General features: G+C 37.4%; 1 protein-coding gene across 7 annotated transcripts in view; it reads right to left on the minus strand.

The window, feature by feature from the left end:
* Positions 1 to 24,886, minus strand: part of MEF2A (myocyte enhancer factor 2A) — an 81,694-nt gene that overhangs the window by 31,827 nt on the left and 24,981 nt on the right. For all 7 annotated transcript variants that reach the window (XM_085070364.1, XM_085070361.1, XM_085070358.1 and 4 more), the window contains exons 2-3: positions 15,428 to 15,625; positions 10,667 to 10,870 (exon numbers count right to left, since the gene is read on the minus strand). In XM_085070364.1, coding sequence (XP_084926490.1) covers positions 10,667 to 10,870; positions 15,428 to 15,481 — 258 coding nt within the window. In that variant the 5' untranslated portion in view covers positions 15,482 to 15,625. The remainder of the gene's footprint in view (positions 1 to 10,666; positions 10,871 to 15,427; positions 15,626 to 24,886) is intronic.

Consider the following 24,886-nt stretch of genomic DNA (forward strand, 5'->3'; position numbering starts at 1 on the left):
GCGTTGTTTACAAAACTGATATATTTTCCTCCATCTCTACTAATATTCTCAACTTCAACCACTGAAGCATCTGCAGATTTCCTTATGAAGCTGTTTTCCTGGCCTTTGAGTCAGGAGGCCACTTACATGTAGCCCTAATACTATTCCTTTCAGTATCCCTGACACATTTTCAATTACATTTTGCCACGCTATCAGTTCAAATTTCACGTTCTAATTATAGCCACAAACACATCCATCCCGAACCAGCTCAGGGAAGGAGTGGTGCCCAGCTTTCAAAACTTCCCTGAAACGCACAGGAGGCCAAATTAGATTATGTCAGACATTTCCATGAGCTAAGCAACTTGGAGAGCTTAACTTCTTAAAGAACAAGGCCTCCCCAATCTTTCTGGCAGGCTCCCCAACCACAATACTGCACGCTAAAGAAAATCTGAACTATTGACATACTCTACTTTCAGCTTACTTAAATAACATTTTCCACGCTTGTGCTCAATTAGTAGTGATATTTAAAAAGTAAATAATTGACATTATGCAAAAATACGTGGATATGAAAAATTCTGAGTGCAATTCTTAATGTTTGCTAGAGTTATTGTATTTCTTGGCCAAATATTATCGTTTGTTATGAAAAAAAAATGGGAGGTTTAGGATTAATTACTTATTCCAGGGTTTTACAAATACAAAACTTCTAAGCCTGCCTAGCACTGTTCCATAAAATACAAAGAAAAAGAAGAGCCCTTTAAGCAAGCTCTGTGTTCAGTTTTAGGCAAAGGTATTCAGCATTTACAGATGAAAAATGTTCATGATTTGAAATTTTATCAGTGTCCCTGCTATAAACCACTCTAAGAAAAGAAACCGTCTTGTTTCAAATGTTGGAGCACTTCCAGTATCTGGCAAATTTTAACATGTATCCCTGGCTTGCCAAACATGAAAGCTAGCTGTCAAATTCCTCCCAGATATGATAAAGATGGCACTCAGGATTCAAACTCTCATTTATATAAAATAACACATACAAAAGGTTTTTAGACTTGATATGGCATGAAGCTTAAATTCTAGCCTGAAGCATCTTTGCTGTGAAACATTATTTTAAAAGTAGATAACCACAAGCAATTACTAAAGAATTAGAACTTTACAGGCTATAAAATCCACTCTTCACCACCAGAGTATTACCCAATGCTCTGGACTAGAAGGTATGGGAAAGGCAGCTGTGAGCCCGTATTAGTGATTTTAGAGAAACACTATCTGTGAACTGTGGACTTCATAAAGCAGTTGCTGACCTACAAACAAGCTAGGATTGCTTGGTCCTAAATGAACTCCTTGAGACTTAAAATGATTAGTAATCCATTAGCACTGATAATGCTGTTTCCACAGTGACAGCTTAGTCAAGCTCTCAAAGTCCGATATTTGATGCATTTGTCTTTGTTTCACTTTCTATCCAACTCAGTAGATTATTAAATTTTATATCACTGAGCAGGTTTGCATTTTACCTGTTTTATAGAAAGTACCATCAACTGGATTTTCCCATTAAAGAGTACTAAACTGCCAGTTTAACTCTGTCTTTTTCAATATTTTATTAACAAAGACAAAATAGATCGATATTCATCTTCAAGAATGAGAAACTATTCCTTAGCATATAAATTAAAAACATTTTATAGTCCTTTCAGAAAATGCCATTTTGCAAACAAACAAAATTAATGGTAGAAGAGAGCAAAACACAGTTCTATGTTAGAATGTTTAAAGAGATATTTTACATAAATGCTTTTTTCAGTCCTTTTCCAAGCAACAACATATAGATGTACATATGCAGCCTCCCAGAAACAGATCTCCATGTACTTGCAATAGTTAAAATTATAAATCAGCAGCAGCAGTAGCCGACTGAAGGCCTCCTTTCAGCAACAGTGCACTGCAGATAAGCCATATGGAACATGAAAAGTTTCCAAGTGCAGCAATCCATCTGCATAATATCCTTCATAATCTTTTAGAAGTTCTTTAGGAAAAATATTATCTCCTACTCATAGTTTGCCAAGAAAAAATGGCTTAAGTCCGATTAGAATTCATTTAATAAAAAGAATGGGGTTCTTCACGTCTACCTGCCTATGCAATTACAAATATTTCTTGTCCTGAATAGTTCTTTACAGCTTTAAAATTGGAAAGGATAACAGAACTATTTCAGAGTCTTGGTACTCAAGATAACTTAGTGCTATCAAAACATTAAGAACACCGCAAATTGCAAACATTCCCAAGGAAAATGTTTAGTAGATTCCAAGGATTTATGCTTTTGTTAAAATACTATTTACATGTAAGATTATGGGAACTGGCTGTATCTCCCAGAACAAGCTTTAATACCTTTAATGTTTGTATGGAACTGCCATCTTGTTTCACCAAAAAACACTCCAAAAGTAAGCAAGCTGAATAAGACAACTGAAAGCAGGTATTTGAAAACACCAGCTGAGATCAGTATGTACAACAGGAAGCAGAGAGCCTCCCCAGAAAAAGGAAATGGAGTACAAGAAGATACATCTCTATTTTTACTGAATTAAAATAATGAGAATGTAGGACTTCAAGACAAAGCTTTAATAATGCCACAACTCATGTTTCAAATACTGAACTTCTCCGTTGTGTGTCAGTGCAATACAGTTAATATATTTTTTCCTGCATAGGCTTCATTTAGTGCAAATTATTCAAAAGCCAAAGCACCTCTTTGAAGACTCCTGACTTAATGTGAAAAGAGGATGGGAATCAAAGGTGAGACCTGAAGAGGCAGAGGGAAAAGGCTGTACAGGAATCAGGGACAGCGAAATTTGAGTAAGCTTTATCATGTAATTCATGTCAACATTGGATAAAGAATGGCTCTGGAATGCTTGATTTATTTTTTTTCTATACAAAAAGTCACTGTAATCAGCAAGTACTGTATTTTAAGTTATTAGCAGGAAAGAGCAGGGCTTTAAATGGTACCAGTTTGTTACAGTTACAGAAAAGCTTTCAGTGGGACAATGTGTAACAGCTTTGATCTAAAAAAATCTTTACAACATTCCCAAAATATTTGGGAGTTTTGGGTAAAAAATATATTATTCACTTCCTGTTGAAATTACCTAGTATTTCTAGCAAAAGATAAAATTTAAGTTAAAATTCACACTATTGCCAATTTATCTAACCTGCCTAGCATTCCACAGTCTACACTGTGAATTACAGAGCTCCCATATGAAATACCCCATCAATGATATGACATGAACAAGATGTACTGACTATCCCAGGGAAGCCACAGAATGAACTGGATGTGCATTGGCTTACAAGTATTGTGAAGAATGATATGGTACATGTTGTATGGCACATGTATGCCATGTGTCATGTGACATGTGTCATGGGCTGCTAGGGTATCCAAAGGTCTGTAGCACAAGAACTCCCATGGTAAATATGATCTTTCCTCAGGTGCAGTTACTCTCCAAACTATCCCAAAAGAAAGGATCAACCCAAGTGCTTTGCTGAGGTGAATACTGAGTGTTGCAGCCCCCATGGCCAAACACCTGCAGTAAAACCCTGGCAATGAACAAAACACTAGACTCCCTGAGCCTTCTGCTGCAGAAGCACCACCAGCTCAAGGCCCAAACTTGAAAATTATTAAAGAGCAGCACATTAAAAACTGTAAACATGATGAGGTCCAAAAGGCAGGGAGCAGTGAAGCACTGGAGACAACCCTCCTTGGGCAGCTCATGCTGGAACAGTGGCTGATGAACAGCAATGATCCAGAAGCAGCACTGCTGCTCTCCCCTCTGCAAGGTGGTCTATGCCTGGCAGAAAACACAAAAACCCATGAGCCTGGAAGTCAAAAAAAGTGGGATGACATTAAGTCTGCACTGAAATCAAGCCTATCACACAAAGAACAGTCCTTTATCTTGCTGTAGTTGCAGGAGATGCTTTGTTCTGAGTCTATTCTTTGGTGCGCAGCTTGTGTAAAGTCACTCTCTCTTGATTAACAGATGCCATGGTCCTCGCTTTGAAATTGCAAAGTAAAAATACACTCTTCTGTCACTACAGAATTTCAAAAGCACCAAATTCTGCAGCAACACAAGGGCTGCAGAATACACGAGACCAGCACAGCTTGAAGAACTTGTTCATACAATAATTATGTCTTTGTGTGACTGCCTGCATGAACTCCAGCACTAACAAGCAATGAGCTGTTACAGATTTTCTTGGAGTCAATTTTCAATCCTACTTAACACAACGTCTCCAGAACAGCTAAATCTAGAATTGAATCTTTGACAAGCATTTCCAGTGGGTGTGAGAAATGGACGTTGTGTGTCTGCTCTATAAATTTCAAAACAATTCTCCAAACACAGCGCAGAATCAGCTGAAAAAACATCAGTTGCACAGCTGGGAAATAAAACGAAGTTTCAGAACAGAGGAGAGTCCCTGCCTATTGCAGGGGAGATTCTGCAGAGGGTTTGGTAGACAGACCATACAAAAGCTCTCTACCAGTATTTGACACAGATTTAGGATTCTGGCCCTCCCAGCAGCACAGCCTCCAGAGGAGCATCCAATCCAATCTGAGATTGCAATGCTGCACAGCCAAGTCAGCTGTCACTCATCAGCTTTGTCTGGTAGTTTATTAAAAAATGAGAACATCGCAGCAAATTTCAGTTCACAGGTTTAAAGTCGTGTCACTGTCACAGGGATGGCGTAGGACAGAGAACAACCCTGAATGGCAGCTTCATAAAATCATTGGTGACAGTACAGCAGCCAAGTACAGTCATTATTAGCAAAACTTCAGAAACTTCTATAAAAAGATGTATTCTAGACAAACTTCAGATATCTATATGCTTTAAGTAGTGACTAAATCTGGAATTCATCAAAATTCAGAATATCAGCAGAGCATGGTAAATTTAAAGCACGAGCACTGTTTTAAGACGAAGAAATAATGTATTCTTAACCCTAAAACACTAAATTTATTCACTGGTTTAGATACAAGGGAAGTACAGCTTTAGATTATTGCAGGCAAGCCAAAGCTGCTTCAAAACAAAAAAATTAAGTCTATCCTACTTCTGGAAATTCTTTATATATCAGCGACAAAGGAATGCAAAACAACATTAACTAGGAATAAAAACTTTTCTCCTAGCACTATCAGCTTGCTTAAAGTCACCAATAATCTGTCATTTTGAAATAAATAAACAAATAATCACATTAGTCATCAGTATGTCCAAAGCAATTTCAGCACAGCCAAAGAATTAAAAGAATATTGTTACGTAAAACAGTATTACCAAACGCAAGATATAGAAAAATTAATGGTAACAGAAAACAGCTCCCAAAAAATTACTGTGGGGATCAAGTGCTGAGCTTAACCTCCCAAATGAAAAAGAGGAGAGGAAAGCAATAAAAGACAAAGACACCATCACGAGTGGCAACTGTTCTGTTCAGCACAAAATACATTGTTGTCTTCTGTCACTATACTGAAAATAAGTATTTGCTACCTTGCAACTAAATGCTACCACATTTTAAATTTTTCAAGGTAGGTAAACCCTGAGTGGGAACTAAAACCCTAAGGTATAACCTGTTTGTAAGTCAGGTTTACAGCAAACACTTCTACCGGAAAAAAAAAAGAAGATTCAAACCACTATACACAGACACATCAAAATATGTATGTGGGTATATATATATATATACATACACACACATATATAAAAGCTTTTGATGAGTCATTCCAGACCACTTCAGTTTTCAAGCACTTTCCCTCTTTTTTAGGTAAGCTAAAAGAAAATTTTAGTCCTTAACCATACATAAATCCTCCTCGATCACCTCCTTAAAATGTCTCAAAGGTATTTGTGTGCCATCTCAAATTATTTGAAATGTTATATGCAGTATAATTACATTTACATAATCATTTAGCAAATCAAGCCCAATAATGCCTACATTTTCTCAGCATCATGGGCAGATTACCAAGTATTTTCCTTACTTCACTGAAACCATTTTTAAGCTTCTTCCTTCCTTCTTTTAAATGTGTACCACTTATTCCCACAGTGTTTGGAGACCAAATCAAGTGGTTTGAACTACAAAAATACATAATGTTACAACCAATACATGTTCTACCAGCCCAAACCTTTTTGCTTTTTTCTTTCTTTATTACCCACCATGTCTTGCCCACTTCTGGCAGTTCTCCATCTATCAAATAGGCAGGAATGCAAAACAATGTTAACAGATCACAGTGTCAGCCTTCCTCCAATCTCCAGTGTGTGTTTAACCATCAGCATTCCTGGTGCTGCCTCACAGTTCTGTAAAGCTGTGCCGATATTTCACGTAAATTTGGAGATTTTAGTCACCTACATTCAAGCATCAATTTCCATTTTCTTGGTTGCAGGGCATTTTCTTCTTAAAAATAAACTTTAAAACGCTGTAGCTTGTCCAATAAAACTTTTCAAAGAAATAAATATTTTTTAGGCATTTGACCCAATTTCCGCCATCTTATTTTTGAGCTTTGAATAGCAAAACACGGAAACCCAAATTGCTTTGCAAATCCTTATCTAGATCGGATACACCAGGTATCCACCAAGGAAGGAAATAAGATCAATTAACTGAAGGTCATTCTCATCTAATTTTGTATGTGTGCATCCAAGTATATATTTAGATACAATTCCCAGATCTTCATTTTCACATGAAGTCAACCCAAATTTAAAAAAAAGGAAGCAATGAACCAATTCAAGTGCTACGAAAACAAACTACTACACACCAACAACAGTTCAAAATACACATTGGTTATTCCCAGCCTGGAAAAGAAGCAATGCTGGGAGGTGGAGAAAGCTGGATAAAAAACAAAACCAGAGAGCTTTTGGTTTATAAACACAGTGTTTCAACACCAACTTTTCTGTTTATGCTCCCCACACTGTTACACTTGTCTCTTGGCATATGCTCCATCTGGCTGGGGAGATGCATCTGCTTCTTCCTGCTGCAGGCTCTCCACGTGCAGCTGAGCTCTCTGTGTTCACTCAGAGCCAGGAGCCAACAATCTCTGAACCCAGAGATGCTCCTGACTAAGGAACATGCATTGCTCCTGTAACAGCTCTATTAAAATTTCGTGAAAAGGCAGCGATGAAATTTAATGCAAAAAAACAGCTGATAACAGCAGAAGATTAAACTGGCTTGTTGACCCTGCTGAAAGCAGCAGCAGGTTCATTTACCTGCTTTGTCTGAACTATGACAAAGCCACTTTCACACCAAGCCATCACAAATGTTACTCCCCATTACAGTCAGTGATTCCCATGGTAAGATATTTAATACAAACATCCAAATCACTTGCAGCAATTTACACCAGAGCAGCCCTTCCACAAAAATGAGTATGTTTGCAATAATTACTTGCCATAGTTAAAGAGAGATTTTTTTGTTCTTTTTAGTTACAATTTTTATTGCAGATCATTACCTATTTCAAGGACAGCTGTCAATATCTGGGGTATAACCTAAGCCTTATTCAGCACATTACACTACACTGAAAACAGCATTAAACTACAGAGCACAGGAGAGGCTCATTAACTGACACCCACCTGGAATTCTCCTGGGCACAGATGCCAACTGGGAAAGTAGGTCACATTTTACACAGGCTCCTAAAAATCAAATCACCTCAATCTGATGAGGTGAGATGAGGAACATGCAAAATCCACCACAGCCAAGTGTAGGTGAAATAAACCCTGTTTTACTGCATCAGTCAAAGAAAATCAAAACATGGAAAAGAGATCAAAAGCTGAGCTAAACAGGCAGGAAGAGCCATCTTCAGCCCTTGACTCCCAGGAAAAGTGAGGCTGGAAGAGAGGGAACAACTGTGCAACTGCTGCTTTCTGAGGCCTTCTTGAGGGGCAGAAGGACCCAAAATGGAAGTGATCCCTTGTAAATAACCTGCAATAATCTTAACAGCCTGCACTAAAGAAAATACAGAAGTGCCTGTTCATCTCCCTCTTTTCCTTTGGATTTAAAAACAATGAATGCTCAAGGTCTCAAATTGTCTTTTATATATTAAAACATTTTGCTGACCATATGGATACAGAATCCTGATAAAACCTGAAATTCTTCCCATTTTACTCTGGAGAAATACTTTTTTTTTCGGGAAAAAAAAATTACTTGTCAAAAATAATCTGTTACAGAAAAAAAGTCCATGAACATTAAAGCATCGAATGCTTTAACACCTACAGCAAGTCCTTCAAATCACAGACAGAAATTCCGTGTAACAATCCGCAACTGTGCCATTATGGGTTTGTAAAACTAACTACAGGATCCCAGTATTTGAAGAATTCAAAGCACACACTGAATGAAAATTTCACCCTTCTCAATATCCCTAAATGGTCCACTAACGTTGTGCAAGAGCACAGTAACCTCATAAAAGAAGAGGTATAGCAGAGCAACAGATCATTCCCATCTACAACAACATGCACAGAGAAAGACTTAAGTGCATGCATCAAAAAAAAATTGCTAATATTCATTTAAGATGCCAGAACTCTCCCTCCCACAATGTTTTCACAAACATTCCAGCAGCAACAGAAGACACCAAGCTCTGGGCATATAAAAGCAATTCCTATGCCAAAACTGAGAAGGAGACAACTACAAGGGGAAGATGTCTAATCAATTTCACTTAATCACTTACAACATTGCCATCTACCCAGCACTGAAAATAAGTACCAGCAGATTTGTTTCCTCCCTTAGCCAGCTCCTGAGCTGTAGGGAATTAGCTTTCCTTCTAGCACAGGAAAACCTACCCTCCTGTCATGCACATCAGGACCACAGTGGGTCCAGAACAGTTCCAATTACTTATAATTTCATTTAATATGAATTTGACTGATATTAGGTGCTTTTTTCCAGGGCTTTTCATTTGTTAAAACAGAATTTCAATGTAATTACAATAAAGATAAGCCATTTTACATTGTTCTTTCAGCAGGTTTCCAAAATGCTGGTGATGTAACTAAACATCTATCATCACACTCGAAGCATCCATCAGTACTGAAAGAAAAAACCCAAAAATATTTCACAACCAGGCTAAAGAGCACACAGGGCTAATGTGAAGATAGGAGGATGCATTCCTAAGTTACACTGTATTTGAAAAAATGGGAATGAAGTCCCAAATCCCACACTAGTACAAAACAGTAAACCCAGAGAGGAAAATTAGAAAGAATCTGCAGATGAGCCATTGCATGTTCCCCAGAGCAAATCTGCCCTTGGGTACAAACTGCACTTTTAATGTACTTGTCAGGGGTCAAACACTTGACCCTGGTAAAAAACCCCACCAACAAAAAGAACTGAAAAAAAGCAGCCTTGCAGAGAATTATTCTGGAAGAGCTCCTTAGTCCTCATGATGTGAAGAAGCACCATTACCACGAGTCACAACACAAAGAGGCCTTGCATGCAGAACAAAACCCAGCTGAACTTGCATCACTGTTTCAAATTCATGTCTGTCACAATCAAAAGCTCATTCTGAAGGAATTAGGTTTTCCCTTCCTCTACAGTGGCTATCCCTTATTTATGCTAATCCAGTGACTAAGCTTTCAACTCTTCATGGCTTGTATTATCCCTCCCTTTAGAACTCCACGCTGAAGACAGAAGTTGGGGAGAGCTTTTTTCTGATCATAAAAGACAGTTGACAAATTAGCAGCAGATCTTTTCAGAAAGAAATATAAAGCATTTGTCTGTATCTCAGTTTTGTCAATCTGATTTTTTGCTTGCAGACTCATGTACAAGATCAGCTAGTACCATCCCTGTACTCTGATCCCCTTGGCAATAGGCTCTACAGCTATTCAAGGCTAATCATTATTCTGAAATCATTCCTAAAAAGCAAGGCATTTGTTCAGAAGACAACTTCAGAATTTAAATTAAACCCTTAAGTCAGCCACCTGTTTTGGTCTATTTACAGGACTACTGGAGACATGCTCTGAAATGCAGTTACAGTACATCAAGGCTCCAATTGCCAAGAAAATCCTTGAATTCTACTGCACCTAATTTAGAAATTATGTACTGAAAAGAGTTTCTATTTAAAGCTCAAGCATTATAAAAGTAGATGAAACCAATACCTTGGAGTAAATATATTCATGTTATTCTATTATTGCAGAAACTGCAGCCGTTCTGCTGCTATTTTAATTGACAGTCACTGGACAACAAATTTAATTAAGTTCGTTTAGTCCATAGATTCTCTTTTTTTGCCTTTTTTTTTTTTTTTTTGCTAAATAAGGGGCATCTGAGGCTGTGCCTGATTTGATCTGTGTTAAAGATATTTGTGGTAAAGTGGCTACTACCTCAGAGGGGAAGAAGGGCCAACTATAATTGTCTGTTAGGCTGAGGACACTCTTTTGACCTTCCTCTCCCACCCAGTCGATTTTTTCTCCCCATTAAAACCTTGAACAGTTCTCCCCCTCCTTCCCCAGAAAAACAACCATTTTTCACACCTCTATTTCCATTGCCAAATGTGATTGAAATCAAACATGTTTCCCAGAAACTGGCAGGGGGTGGAGGGCAGATGGGAAAACAACATGGCTGTAAAGACAAGTTATTGCCTCAGAGAAACCAGACTAAAAGCAGTAGTTCACATTTTATAACACGGTATGAAATAACTTTAAAACATTTGTTTAAAATATCTTGAAATACTCTATGTTGCTCTATATTTTAATTATTAAGGAGATAAGAAGACTGACGTGTCTTTTCAAATTGTTACCTCAACGATATCTGAGTTGGTTCTGCTTTCGTGGGGCTCGTTGTATTCTGTGTATTTTAGTAGAACTTTGTCCATGTCAGTGCTGGCATACTGAAAGAGTTTGTTAGAGCTGTTAAAAATGATGAGTGCTATTTCACAGTCACAGAGCACACTCAACTCATAGGCCTTCTTCATTAATCCAAACTTCCTCTTTGTAAAGGTGACCTAGAGAAGAAAGAATAATGATTGATTTATTATTTGAAAACACATGACAAGGGTTTGAAAGAAAATGATCAAGGAATACACCAATTGAGCTACATGATTTACTCCTCCTGTCATATGCAGCATAACACGAGAACTGCCTATAATATTTGGTGCCACTTTTAGGGCTCAGTGCTCTCTATTAAACAAAGTTAAACAATTACATACTCTCAGCTCTTCCACTAGTAAATAACTACCAAGGAGAGTTAAATTTTAGTTGGTTTTAGTTAGAATAGGATAATTTAGCTTTATTTCCTCTGTTCAGACTTTGACTTTCCAGGTATCACAGTATTTTCTTTTACAACCGTAATTCTAATAAAATCAAAGAAAACAGAACAATCAATGGAAGTAACACTGTTATTATACAATATGATTTGAAATTATGCAAAGCTAAGAAATATACTTATTTTGTTGCTATTAAGCCATCTAACCAGATACACTGATACTTTTGTTTCCTGCCACTTGGAAACATTGTGAAACAATTGTTCTGTCCAGTTAGAACTGCTGTGGGGAAACAAATCCATCACAGATCATCACAAAGGAGCATCTGCCCATTGGGGAAGGAGGAAACAGTTAAAAAAGTTACCATCAATTATGACCAAAAAAACCAAAGTTTAAAAAATTATTCCCTTCACAAGACAGCAGCTAAGGATATAAAAGTGTCAATGTATGTGACACCCCCATATTACAATTCCAAGTGTGACAGGTGAGTGATCCACATGCCTCATGTTTCACAGACAAAAGTCAATAAGCTTTTGCAATAGAGGAATGAAGTAAGACACCAGAAACAATCAAACCTGTTTTCTGGGTTTCTACAGTTTATGTTAATTACCAGGCTGTACATCAAGTTTTTGGAAAATGGATAGGAAATTTCTTCTGTGTATACACACCTGAAGGCTTTTTCCTCCAGAGATGATTATCTCACATGTATTACCTTTTTAATACTATCAATAATACAAAATATATCCTTCCCACCATGTTAACAGTCTCTGAGGATACACAGATAGAGCTGTTTTTCTCCTGACATTAAACTACAAGACACTTAAGAGGTTATTAGCTGAGTATGAGGAGGTACAGAGAAGTATTAGTGCTTAGTGTTTGTCATGAAAAAGACATCATAAACAAGATGTGTGTGTGCTGTGTCACCTGGACAGGACATTACACAAAAGATTGAAGGTTTACTGCCACTGAGGAGCAGTAGGATGCTGGACAAGGGCTCTTGATTTCCTTACTGAAATTTTATCTTTCTCACCTCTGGTAAGGCTGCCTCACTGGTGAGATTCTCAGCTGGCATTAATTTCTCACTTGGCACCTGGACAGTGCTTAACAAACCTCCCCCCCACCACAGCACTGCAAGCCTCACATTAATGCACACAGATTACTTTAGACTCAGTTTTCATTTCAGAACCCCAAGAGCAGGCTTAGTACTGTAAATTTCTCTTTTTTTTACTCCTTCCATTTAGGAACACATCAAACCCAAAGACACGTCTCTGTAATGCAGGTAAATAATTTCCCCAGCACTATTTTAATATTGCTTAGCAAAAAAAATGGGCAAGGAGGAGACAGCAAAGGCAGCAAGATTGAGCTCCTTTGATATCTAATTTACTGTACTGGATTCTCTTCAGCTTAATGAAGATAAATGTCCTACAGCTCATTCAAGCAGATAAGGCTGCTTAATTAATAATACAATGACAGTCTCATGACAATCATAATCCCCCCGAGAAATGGTCTATATATTCTGTTTTGAGCTCACATACAATCCCATCAGAAATAAGATGCTTCTGACAAAACAGTAGTTTTTCTTTCCACACAAGTTAAATGAACTTGCTCTGCAGGCAAAACTCTGTCCCATTCTACTCATATTTTCAAACAAAAAAAAAAAACAAAACAAAGATTTTCAAACTAAACATCCAACCAGGACATCAGAGGCATGTCCACGAATGACCTACTCACCAGCTATCCACACCACAGAAAAACTGACAGGACACAACTGAACTACACTTTCTGTTCAGCAAAAGAAACCCTAAATGTCCCCTTATCTGGGTCAATGAAAAAAAAAAAAAACCTCAAAGTAAGTATCTTATAAATGCCCAGTGCATAAGGGCATTTTAATTTGTTAAAATTCTACATACTGGCTACCAAAACCACATGACACCAGTGGGGTTAAATGCCATCAACACCTCTACATATGAAAAACAAGATTTCACTAACAAAAACTACCTAATTGCTCTAAAACCTTTTAAAACCAAGATGCAGTGTGTTTTTGTCTGAGTTTCCACAGCAAAAGGATAATGCAAGCCTAATTCTACTTTTAAATTAGAGCTTAAAACCTCTTCCTAGTCACCAAATAGCCCAAAAAGGTGCTAGCCAAGAACCTGACAGAAACAAAACCTAGAACTTCATCTCCCTATTTTGCTTCGGTCACAGCAATAGTGTAAGTGGGCTAAAATTTGATACAAATGCACTGATTCTCTTCCTCCCCATTGTTTCAATCTGAACAATGGGATGGAGATTCAAAAGAAAAAAAAAAAACAATTCCCCCTGAAAGAACAAAAAGGTCTCACCAAAGTCAGGGCAGAAGTATAATGCTATTTGTATCTCAAGCAGAACAAAATCAAAGTTGCCCAGCTTAATCCAGATTCATTTAAAAAAGGGGTAAGGGGGATCAATTTCCACCTCTTCCATGTGCTTTAAGTTCTATAGCAAGATCTGAAAAGAGCTGAACTTATTAATTCATCCACTTTTACTACGTGTACTTAAGACATTTATCTAGATCAAACATAAAGTCACTGGGTGATTAAAGCTGTTCAAACACAATACTTGGCTTTCTCCCAAACTCCAATAATACTTTTCTTGCTATATATAGACTTCTCAGAGTTTACATTGCTTTAAAGTGATACAGGGAGAAAAACAATCTTGATTTCACCAACAAAACAATGGGCTCTGAGCTGATGTGTCAGCAGCAAGAGAGTCCCAAGGAATTCTGACACTACCCCAACGTCAAGCTGGTGCTCAGAAGTTGAAAAAGGAAATCAAACACCAGGAAGGGAACAGAACAAAACAGCAGCACAACACTATATAAGTCCATGTTTTGCCTGCATCCTGAATTCTGGGTGCCTTGGCCACAAAAAGTAATGGAGCAATACTACAGAAGGTTCAGGGAAAAGGAGTAAGAGGTGTGGAAAAAAATCTGTATTAAAAAAGCTAAGTAAGCAAGGCAGCTACAGCCTGAAGAAACTTATTTTAAGGGAAAATAAGCAAATGTGGCAGATGTTCACAGAGTAACAAGCAATGTGGACAGACCTCAGACAAGGAGTCACCATTGTCTCTTCCACACAAGAGCTAAATAATTGGAAGAACCATGACAAAGGGTAAATAAAATGTTTTTTCTTCAAACAACAGGCAACAGACCTATAAGGAATTGTAGACAAAAGATGTTGTAAAAGCTGCAACATTATAAGAGCTCAAAGGATAACCGAACAAGTTCACTGGTGGGGGGCGGGGAAAACAAACAAAAAAAAAAAATCCATTAATGGTTGCTAAATATACGGAAACCACATCCAGCTCAGGAAATCCCTGAGCTAAGAATAGTTAAAAGCTGGAAGAGGATTACAGGGTCGTGTAACATGTGCATCTCCAGCCCACACGTATTTGCTCATGACCATCACTGGACAAAAGACGTTGGCCCAGCGGCAACTTCGGCCTCAGCCACCAGAACTGCTCTTACTTAAGTCATTCCTGTCATAATTTGCCTTAAAAATGATAGCTTCCAGATATCCCACGATATATTTCAGTATCCAATTAAAATTTTATTTTGTATCTCATGTAGTGATTTAGAAATTAAGAGGAAGCATTACTGCAAGAGTCATCAACTTCTGGTACTTTTAAATTTCACAGGGCACCTCTTGGTTAGGGCATGAGGAGCCAAGTGAGCAGCTTTCCCCAAAACACTCATTTTGAGCACTCTTCCCTTTCGACTGACAATTTTTAAAGATTGTTGTGGCAAACAGCACTTACAAGAAATACAAATCGATGTTTTTAAATAGAATCATGTTAACAAAATTTGTTACTGTATCCAAAGCACTGTAGATCATTTCCTGCAGCAACCTCAGACTCCCCTGTCACAGTGCTGCAGAAAATACCTTTATTAGATCCTTTCTGAATTTCTAATCCTTCCTCTGTCTTCAGTGGTAAGTGTTCCTAGTGGTTACCAGATCAAGTGATGTGCCTGCTTAAAAACATTCCTCTAGTCTATTGGTAGTACAGGCTAGGGTACCATTTAAGCAGGAACAGCAATTTTAAATTTGATTTAAAGTAGTAATAGTTATTACTTATAAATAACATTTTTCCTCAGTCATACATTCACTGAGGTTTCTTATTCATATTCTGCCAAGGGCATCTGCAGATACATGAGGACAAAGCTCAGCTTTAGAACAGAGAATTAGGATGAATGTATTAAAACTTTGCATTAATTTTTAAGATTACTGCTGGACCTATTCATGCAGACTTCTTGTTTCTCACCTGCCTATTCCGTTCATCCATTATTCTTGTGATCTGTATTTTCTTTCTCCCCATTTTTGCCTCTTCTTTCTTTTGCTTAGCAATCCAGAAATAAACTAATCCAAGAAATGTCCCTCTTCAGTGTTCTAACACATGATACAGTTTTCTTTTACTTTGTCTTCAGCTTGAGAAACGGTTCCTACTTCTTCTTTTAAGCACCTAAAAAAAAAGAAAAAAAATTAATATACAAATTACTGAAAAGGAAGTATCATTAAAAACCTGCAGAGCCAAAAAACATGTGCATCACAAAATCTCAGTGACAAGTCAAGTATTTTCATTACTAAAATATTATACTACACACTCTCTTCCAATTAAACGCCAACTAGTTTGCTGCATTCTACCTACAAACTACAGACTTAAAATGACCTATAATTTCACACACTTTCAATTGAATGCCTTAAAAATATAATTGTCAAAGGGGTGATACTCATCACCCTAAGCTTTAGCTTTTTGTTATCTGAGGTTTCACATGTTTACCAAGTTTTTGTAAACTCCATCCAGTATTTTAGGAAACCTTATAAAGAAACAATTTGTGTTTCCTGTTTCTCTTGTAAAATTATCACAAAAATAACAAAACAAAGCCACGAGAATATCAAACTTCTGTTCTGAAGCTAAATTACATCTCATTTTGGGAGACAATACTTGGGATTCCATTGGGAAACAAAAGAGAGAAGGAAAGAAGGAATCTCTTTACTTATAAGAGACCATAGAAAACAGTTTTGCAACAAAACCATTTCATGGTTACCAAGACACCAACAAAGAACTGAGACACTGACACAGTTCCTCTCTCTACAATAACCTGTAAGTTCCACATCTGCCAATAGCCACTTCCAGTCCAGCACCTGTTTCATTGTTATATTGTTCACCAAGACAAATGTGCAGGAAACTTGAAAAGCTAGTGTGCCACCACATTTAAATTGCACTGAACTACCTGATATTTAACAAACTTCCAATGTATTTTCAGTAAAAAAATTCCTAAGCCATATTTCAGACATACGGCTTGAACTGTAGGATAATATTAGTTGAAGAAAACTGGAGAACAATTTAAATTAAATCATTTCTAGAACATCAAGTGTATACTAGAATGTATAAAAGTAAAAGAGGTGCACCTTACTTATCTCATTACCACCTAATACTCATTAAAAGGGGTAAAATCAGCCCCAGGATTAGCTGATAACCTCTCAACTTTCCAACTCAAAACATCTTCTGAAGTCAAGCCTTGCATATTTTAATCTGGGTGTCACCACACCATATCCTTGAGGCCACATGTAGAAAGTGGTGCAACCACATCACCATCAGACAGTTAATGAGCAGAGACAGCAAGAGGCGATTAGTCACAGGCTACACTTCACAATATATTCAATTTACACCGAGGAAACTGCCATGATGTTCTTGGGAGAAAAAAAACAGAGGTGGAGGAACATCACAAAATGAAGGGATGTCATTTTCTATTTACCTGACGGTGACAAAGGATTGCTTCAAAAAAACATCGCAAAACACCCAAGAGTATTTAGAAATAGTATTTCATTAAATTTAAAATCACACCAACACTTACACAGTGTGATGTCCATTGGTCTAAAGGATATGCACTAGACATTGTCTATCAAGCAAAACACTTGAAAACATGCATCGACATTGCACTATTTCTGTTTTCTTCATGAAAAAGAATTTCTTCCAAGGTGTTGCTAAGAAGATAATTATCAGCCAGTGAGGACCAGATGAATCAACACCAACCAATAGCACAGCAAATATCATCCAGGGAAACAACAGCTGGCATATAGATTTATCCCATTTTTGTTTAAAAAAAATTCTCAGCTCATGCTATGATCACACTTCAAATTTATTTGTGGAAAAATCTAGTTGCATCCCTTGAACATACCTAATCAAAGGGTCTCTAACAAGCTCTTCAATTTGTTTTCTCCTTCACATGTGGCTTCATTTTTTAAACCTACCATGTATTATTGAAACTGTTCTCTGAATACAGAATGACCAGAGTCCTTCCTCTGCTTTTAAAAGCAAACCCCATCATAACTAGTACACAGAAAGAGCCAACATATGAGACCAAAGATCGATCTGGACCAGCATTTTATCTGTGGCTACCAGAAGATATCACTAGGATGGTCAAGGAAGAACACAGGAATAGAATAAGCATGTATCACTTAAAAACAGTATTTATAAACCATTTTCTCCACATATTAAGTGATTTTTGAATCAGGAACTTGAGTAATCATTTTACCTCCTGCAATACAGATTCAAAAGTGAGTCCATGCAATGAATAAAATAAAGAACTTGGGGGAGAAGAGGGAGAGAGGAAGATAAATATGATGCGAGATTATGCAGTATATATACATTTAAGAACACAAAATAGGAAATGCACAAATGTTTTCTATGAGCTAATGGAAGGCACAGTAGGAGGCAAACACTCTTACCTGCTCTATCTACCATCACACAAAGGGAAATGGGAAACACTGTAATTTTCACCGACATTTTGTTACAGCTTTGGGGTGTTGTTTCAGGTCTTTTACAGTAAGTATGTTCTATTAGGCATAAATGCCTCAAGCTATTTCCCATTTATGACAGTTCACTGTTCCCTCTCATCTCAGGTCCCACTTTCTTCAACCCTAAATACTTGCCTCACTTAGAAATTCCCAATTCCTAACTGCATGTGTGTCCAGCCTGGGTCCAGGCTCTCCTCCCTCTCCCCCAGGTTGCTCTGGCCACCAGAACCTGGCTTGGAAACACATTTGCCAAAATGTGCCCTGCTCCAGGGTGCAGCATCCCTGTCATTCTGAAGTCACACACAAGGTGATTTGCAAGGCTCAGAATTGAAACAGAAGTTTGGCTTGAGCTCAGGGTAGAAAGGACCTTGACACAACTGCAAACTCAGAGAAAACTGTGCAGTAAAAAGGCACTTTCCATGCATGCTCAGAACATCCCAATGGGAAGTTGCTGCTAGTGACAACAGTATGTCACATTTCTCACGGGAAGAACAACTTTTCCTTTTACTCATCCTTAATCACATCAGAGCTGTGGTTTTATTCTCTATCCTGACTAGCAACAAAACTATGTAAGATAAGATACAAGACTGTATCCACTATAGGGTTACACCAGGAATGTAACTAGCAAGGTTTTAATTTTGCTAAATCACAGTTGCATTACAAACACACATCAGGTGAAATTCGTAATTCACGAAGCCATTTCATCTAGATTAACAACACACTTTTGCTCAAATAAATACAGATAAAGATCAACCCACATTTATATCAGAAAGTAAATATGAAACTAACACAAAGTAACCTCGAGAAAGGTAGAGTTCTACTTCCTTAAGTGACAGAATCCAATCACAGCTGCCAAAGCTGCTTCACATTACTTGCATGGGCACACCGAAGCAAAAATTATTTTGTCCTAAAGAAGGACTTCAGGCATCTATTAAACAAAATAATTAGAATAAGTAGAGAAAAAGAAGGAAAAAAATCCCACGTGCTTCATGATGAGCTTTAAACAGAAAATCATGTCAGCTTGCAATAATAGCAAGAAAAATTATATTTGTAGTTGCCCAAGTAATAGCTTCTCTTATTGTTTAAAAGTAAACAATTCCAAATTTTCTGGATTTATTCCCTTCCCCAAGACATGTGAAAACAGCACGCTAATTACTGACACACAACAGAACCACATGCAGAAACATAGCCTCACAACTGCACACTTTCAAGAGCTCATCTCAGTTTGTTGTCAAAATTGCTTTCACTTTCACAGATTGTTGAGAGGGATGTAACTTTAAAGCAAGGAAACTGTATTTGACCTATTTAGAAAGATCCTTTCAAGGGTTCAGTGGAAACAAATTATATCTGTGCAAAACTACACAAGGTCTGGAAGCCTCCTGGCAGAACAGGTTAGGAAAAACTGTGTCAGAATCATACTCCTTCCATTTAATTTCCTTTTATTTCCCTCTGACTCTGTTTTCTTGAAACTTCCATTTCACCACCATGGTTACAGGTTACATCTGACAGTCCCCATCTCCTCACGGCTCATTTACTGCAATGCACACAAAGAAATGAGTGTCCTGACGTCAGATCATTTGCATGAAAACACAGATCTGCAGAGATGCATCTTACACAAGCCTTGGGTATGGCTTATTAAATAGCAGAGAGCAATTTTTACTAAACCAAGATTAATAGGTCTTTCTCTAGTCTTAAAGGAGCCTGTGCAGATATTTTTGTAGATTTGACCCCTAAGACTGATCACAGCTGAACTGCACAGTTGCTGGTTATTCTGACACTTTGCACACTCACATGAGCAAAATATAAAAATTCCCATTCAGAGCGACATGGAGATGAGCCCAACCACCACATGTTGGCTGCTGTACACCAACAAGGCAGATAACACAGTATCTCATTTTTCCACAGGACTAATAATGGACATGTGTCAGTGTCCTCCCTCCCTGCCCCACAGCGCTGAGAAGAGAAAACAGAGTCAAATAATGGCTTCACCAAAATTATTCATCTAAAGGTTAAAGGGCTGTGTGGAGCAAGGTCAAATATGATTCTGACTCCATTTCACTGTACAGCTATGAGAGAGAAGAACGTTTTCTTCTTCAGAACCTCAGTGAGATGCAAACACATATAAAGTAAGTATATAACTCCAAACAGCTTTTTTTTTAAATCCCAAATTAATGATACAAAATACATTCACTCAGATTTGACTCTGCACTGACACATGTTCAGATCCATGGCATGCCATCACTGTGCTCTAGACATTCCACCAGCCCTGCTCCAAAACTCACTGCTACCAGTTGAATTTGCTCCTAAATTTGAAAATTCAAATCTCCAGCAAAGGGATTTGACGTACCTTTATGTCTGCACTTAACAGAGACCACACTCAGATCCTTGCTGGGGTTTTTGCAGAAGTATGCAAAACCAGTAACAAAACAGTTTCCTCCAGTCACATTTCTATAGCCCTGTCACCATACATTGCTGTAAGTAATGTCACATAGAACTGTGAAACAATCACACAGCTCTCCTTCCAAAACAAGGGGATGTGCTGTCATTTATCTCTCCCTATTTGCTGCACCACACTCCTAGGAAATAAATCTTTTTTCCATCCTCAGTTTAGAAGCCATTCTTCTCCATCCAAGCAGAGCCTCACAGTAAATGAGAGGGGCCTCACAGCTTCAAGGTCCTCAGCCACCAAGTGATACACAGGCATTGTTATAAAACAATAATACAACCCTTAGCCAAAATTACTTTTTTTTTTTAAGTGGGACAACGTAAAAAACAGGAAGCCATAAACAATTCTTTATTGATATTCTGGTTTTATGCATCATATAACACTAGTTTCTTTCAGCTGGGAAGAACAACACGCATCTTGGGTACGAGACAATTTAAATAAACTGTACTTTTAAGATTTGTGGAGTTTTGCAACCAATCATGGTCCTCAGCTTCCACACTAACATCAAATCTATTTTTGAGCTTGTAGCTTGTAAGTAACAGAGCTTTTCAAATTACGTTTTGCAGGCATATTAAAAGAGATCACAAAGTATTTTTGAAAAATAGTCTTACTGAAAAACTGTACCTTCCAAGTGCTGTTTAAATCTACTGCTGCTCAAAAAGGCCTTTTCAGCCATTCTCTTCCATGCACTCAGTCCTACCTAGGATGAAGTGGAAGAACTCAACTTTCTTGCACACAGAACTTGGACAGAAATCTGAACTGTATGAAAAATGAACAAAGATTCAAATGCCTGTTTTAAAAGCAAATTTTATTACTCCTAGAATGCACCTTTTTTTTTTTTAAAGATATGTTTTCCTGAGCTGACAAACCAGTTTTCCAGAACTATCAGCATCACCTCTGACAGCACATGCACTCCTAGATAAATTGTCACTCCTAGTGACAAATGTGGCCTTGCCAGGATCACGGACAGCCAGGAATTCTGCTCCCATTAGTTATTTTAAATTAAATGGGTTAAGTTTTCAATAATACTCAATACTCTGACTATACACTTTTTCTTGGCCTACTGCTTAAATTAAAAAAAACCCAAACAAACTATCATCCTATTCTGAGCATTTAAAATTTATACTCCTTAGAACCAAAACCAGCCATTATCAAGCTAGCTGTTTAAGCATACATATTTACTACATCTTTTCAAGTAACATAAAATTCTACTTGATTATTCCCATCCATAATTTTTGTCTTGATATTTTCTAAAATAATTTATCCTTGCATTCTCAAAAACACATTAGAACACAGCTAGAAAGTAAGGTCTGGAAACTGCTAACAGTGCAGAAAGACCACAGAAAAAGAACTCAACTTTCAATACTGGATTAAAATCCAATTTTAGATACAAGCAGAATGTAAAATATTAAGTAATCACAAGAATTCTGCTGCCAGACTTCTACAAACAGATTAAGAAAATAACTGCATGACTGAATAGCTGTCTGGAAAACATGCTCCAGAGAGTTTCTCAAGAAACTTGCTCCTAATTTATCATGTAATTTGTTGAAAGAAGCAACTTTTCCATGGTATACAAAAATAGCCACAAACAAAGATGATTCGGGACACTGTTAACAAAACAAACCCAATATTTAAAAGCTGAGGCCAAAAGTACTGATTTCCTAGTGAATGGACCAGAGCTTTTATAACAGCTATGTCAGTTTGATTACAATTTCAGAAGTTTTGATCAGATAAAGTCTCCCTTTTTTTTTTCCATTTACAGCTGTTGGAAAATTAATGAACTAGATGCAGAAATCTAAACTTAAGTTTAGATATGAATGCTCAGTAACAAAATAAAAGAACATTTGCAGGTATTTAATTAGCGTAAAACTGACGTTTCACAACTTTCACAATAACAAGTTCAAAGTGCAACTAAAAGCATTTAACCCAGGTTTTAACCCCACACACATCTGTACATAATCCACCACAGAAGGTTTCTCTCCTATTCAAAATATACATATAAAACACATTAAATGTTTTTCAAGATCAAAAGCATTTGCCTCAGCCTTATCAGGAATTTGTAATGGCTGTGGAACTTAACTACCATATGGCAAAAAAATGGCACAGAGCCACATCTCATGTTATTACAACTCCTCTTGGGCTCAAATGAAGGAAGCCACCAAACCTCCCAAAATGCTGATAAGAACACAAATGCCAGAGATGGCTTCAAATTATACACCGATGCACCCACAACAAAAAGCTGCCACAAAAGACCTTTCCTTTGTTATGGGAGACAAAACCTGTGAAATGTATTTTTTATATTCCTCTTGGGATGGGGATGACCAAAACCTTGCTGCTGTTCTCAGCAGGGAGAATAAACTCCCTTCTTTAATGGCAGCCTAATAATGATTGGGTAAGAGTCAGCTGAACAGACACCTCCCACAAGCACTTGTGATTAATTAAACAACCAACACCTAATAATGTGATCAATTTAAAGGTTCATTTTCATATTTTTCTTCATCATACAATAACAGAGAATAAAATAAGTATACAGGACTGTTCAGTTTCCTATTAATGTATTTACCAACCAGAATGGAACTTTCTGGTTTTGCAACATCTTGCTACTTCATTAATCTTCTTCAGGCTCACTGATGCATCTTTAGATAACACTTAACATACCGTTAAGTCATGGCTTTAAGAAAAATATATTATAATTGGGAAATCTCTTTCCAGAAGTCTTCATATTTCATCAGTTCCAGCAGTGACACTCAAGCTTTAATTACTGCTACCTTGGCTCATTACTTCTCCCATCTCAACTTAACTTTATCAATAGATCAGAGAATACAGATAATCTTATTTTGCATAGCAACATGCATTTGGCAAAGGTGTAGCTCATTATCTGCGAGTTCTCACAATAGCTCTGCCCCACTTGTCACATCTCTGTTTATCTCTATGGAAATCAGCAGAGCACACAGAACACTCACTGTCCCCAGACCTCCTCGCTGTACAGAGACAGGAGATGTTTGCACAGTTACCAGAACAGAATTCAGCTGGAACGTCCTAAATTCACCTGGTCACATTTCTGTGAAATTCTATAAAGGGGCATCACTTTCATTTTTTTTGTATTTGTGGTCACTCATCATTTTCATCCCTTTATAGACAATTAAAGTCTGCTCTGTTCCTTTTTTTTTTTTTTAACATGGTCATACCAGGCTGAATTCAGTGAGAGCAACACTTTAAACACAAGCAACAATATGTCAAACTAAACTTAAATTCAGGTTCCTGGCATTTCTATATGGACATCCTTATCCACATAGAGCACTGTTCTTTTTGTCTCTGAGAACATGATTTAAGTAGATTATATTTTCTGAGTACTGAAGCCTTTTGCGTGCAGGTTTGGGAGGGAACTCTAATTTTACAATCATTTAGAACCTCAGCCAATAACCTACATGTAAAGAAATTAACATTCACAAACCAAAACCAGCCAAAAAATCTATATAAGTTCTGATTTACCATAACCACATCTCATAGCTAGATTATTTTGCAGAAAAAATAAACACCCAAAACCACATCAGAAAAGCACAAATGCAGTGCACTACTTTTACATATAGCTCAAAATTAAACAAGATGCCAACTGAGCTAAATCAAGCAGCATCCTGACATAGGATTTAAAATATATAGAAATGAAGACAGGCAGAAAAAATACCCAGAACACAGCACATACTGAAGAGCAATGCTATGACATCTATTACTTTTATCCTCCAAATATTCTCTTTAAAACTGCATTCAAATTCTGCAGGCTGCACTTCACTTTCCTTGTAGCAAATGCCAAAGCAGCAATTCTCCAGTCAGGTAAAGCAGTGTCTGCTCTCAGTATATTCAAACTGACTGGTGTATAACTGGTACAGTTTCTCAGGGCAAGAGTAGAAACCACAGCAGATTTCTCCCTAGGAAAGATGTAGATAGAAGGCATTTGTGTCTGTCTCTTACCTTTTCCTACTGGAAAAAAAAACCACAACATACATTACAAGGTAATCTTATTAACAGAGAATTTCCCTACTGTAGAAAATTGTACCAATTGGGTACTTCAGCAGACTGATTTTTTGGATTTGCAGCTGAAGTTCTAAAACACCGTGAAGTTCTGAACACTAACTAGTGAGTAAACTTCTAGTAATTCTTTGTTACTTTTCACAAAGAGGGAAACTGTCCCCTGTGCCTGCAAAATACAAACTGTTGAGGTAATACAACAAACAGCCGCAGGACAGCAACTCCAACACATGTTCCTGAACAAACATTACAGCAATCAAAAACATTTACAGCTGACTTCAGGAATGTAATGGGATACGAAGGCAGCCATAGCATTCTGTGGCTTTTCTTATACCTTATCCTACAAAGAGCTTCCTCAAGTCAGGCCTCAAACCTAACAATGCCAGATTTTATTGAAGTTCTCAGCAAGAGACAAATGTGAGTAGATGAGAGAATGGAAAATAGAAGGAT

The sequence above is a fragment of the Lichenostomus cassidix genome, chromosome 10 (genome assembly GCF_008360975.1).
Source record: "Lichenostomus cassidix isolate B80296 chromosome 10, HeHo_3.0, whole genome shotgun sequence".
In the NCBI taxonomy this organism is placed as follows: domain Eukaryota; kingdom Metazoa; phylum Chordata; class Aves; order Passeriformes; family Meliphagidae; genus Lichenostomus; species Lichenostomus cassidix.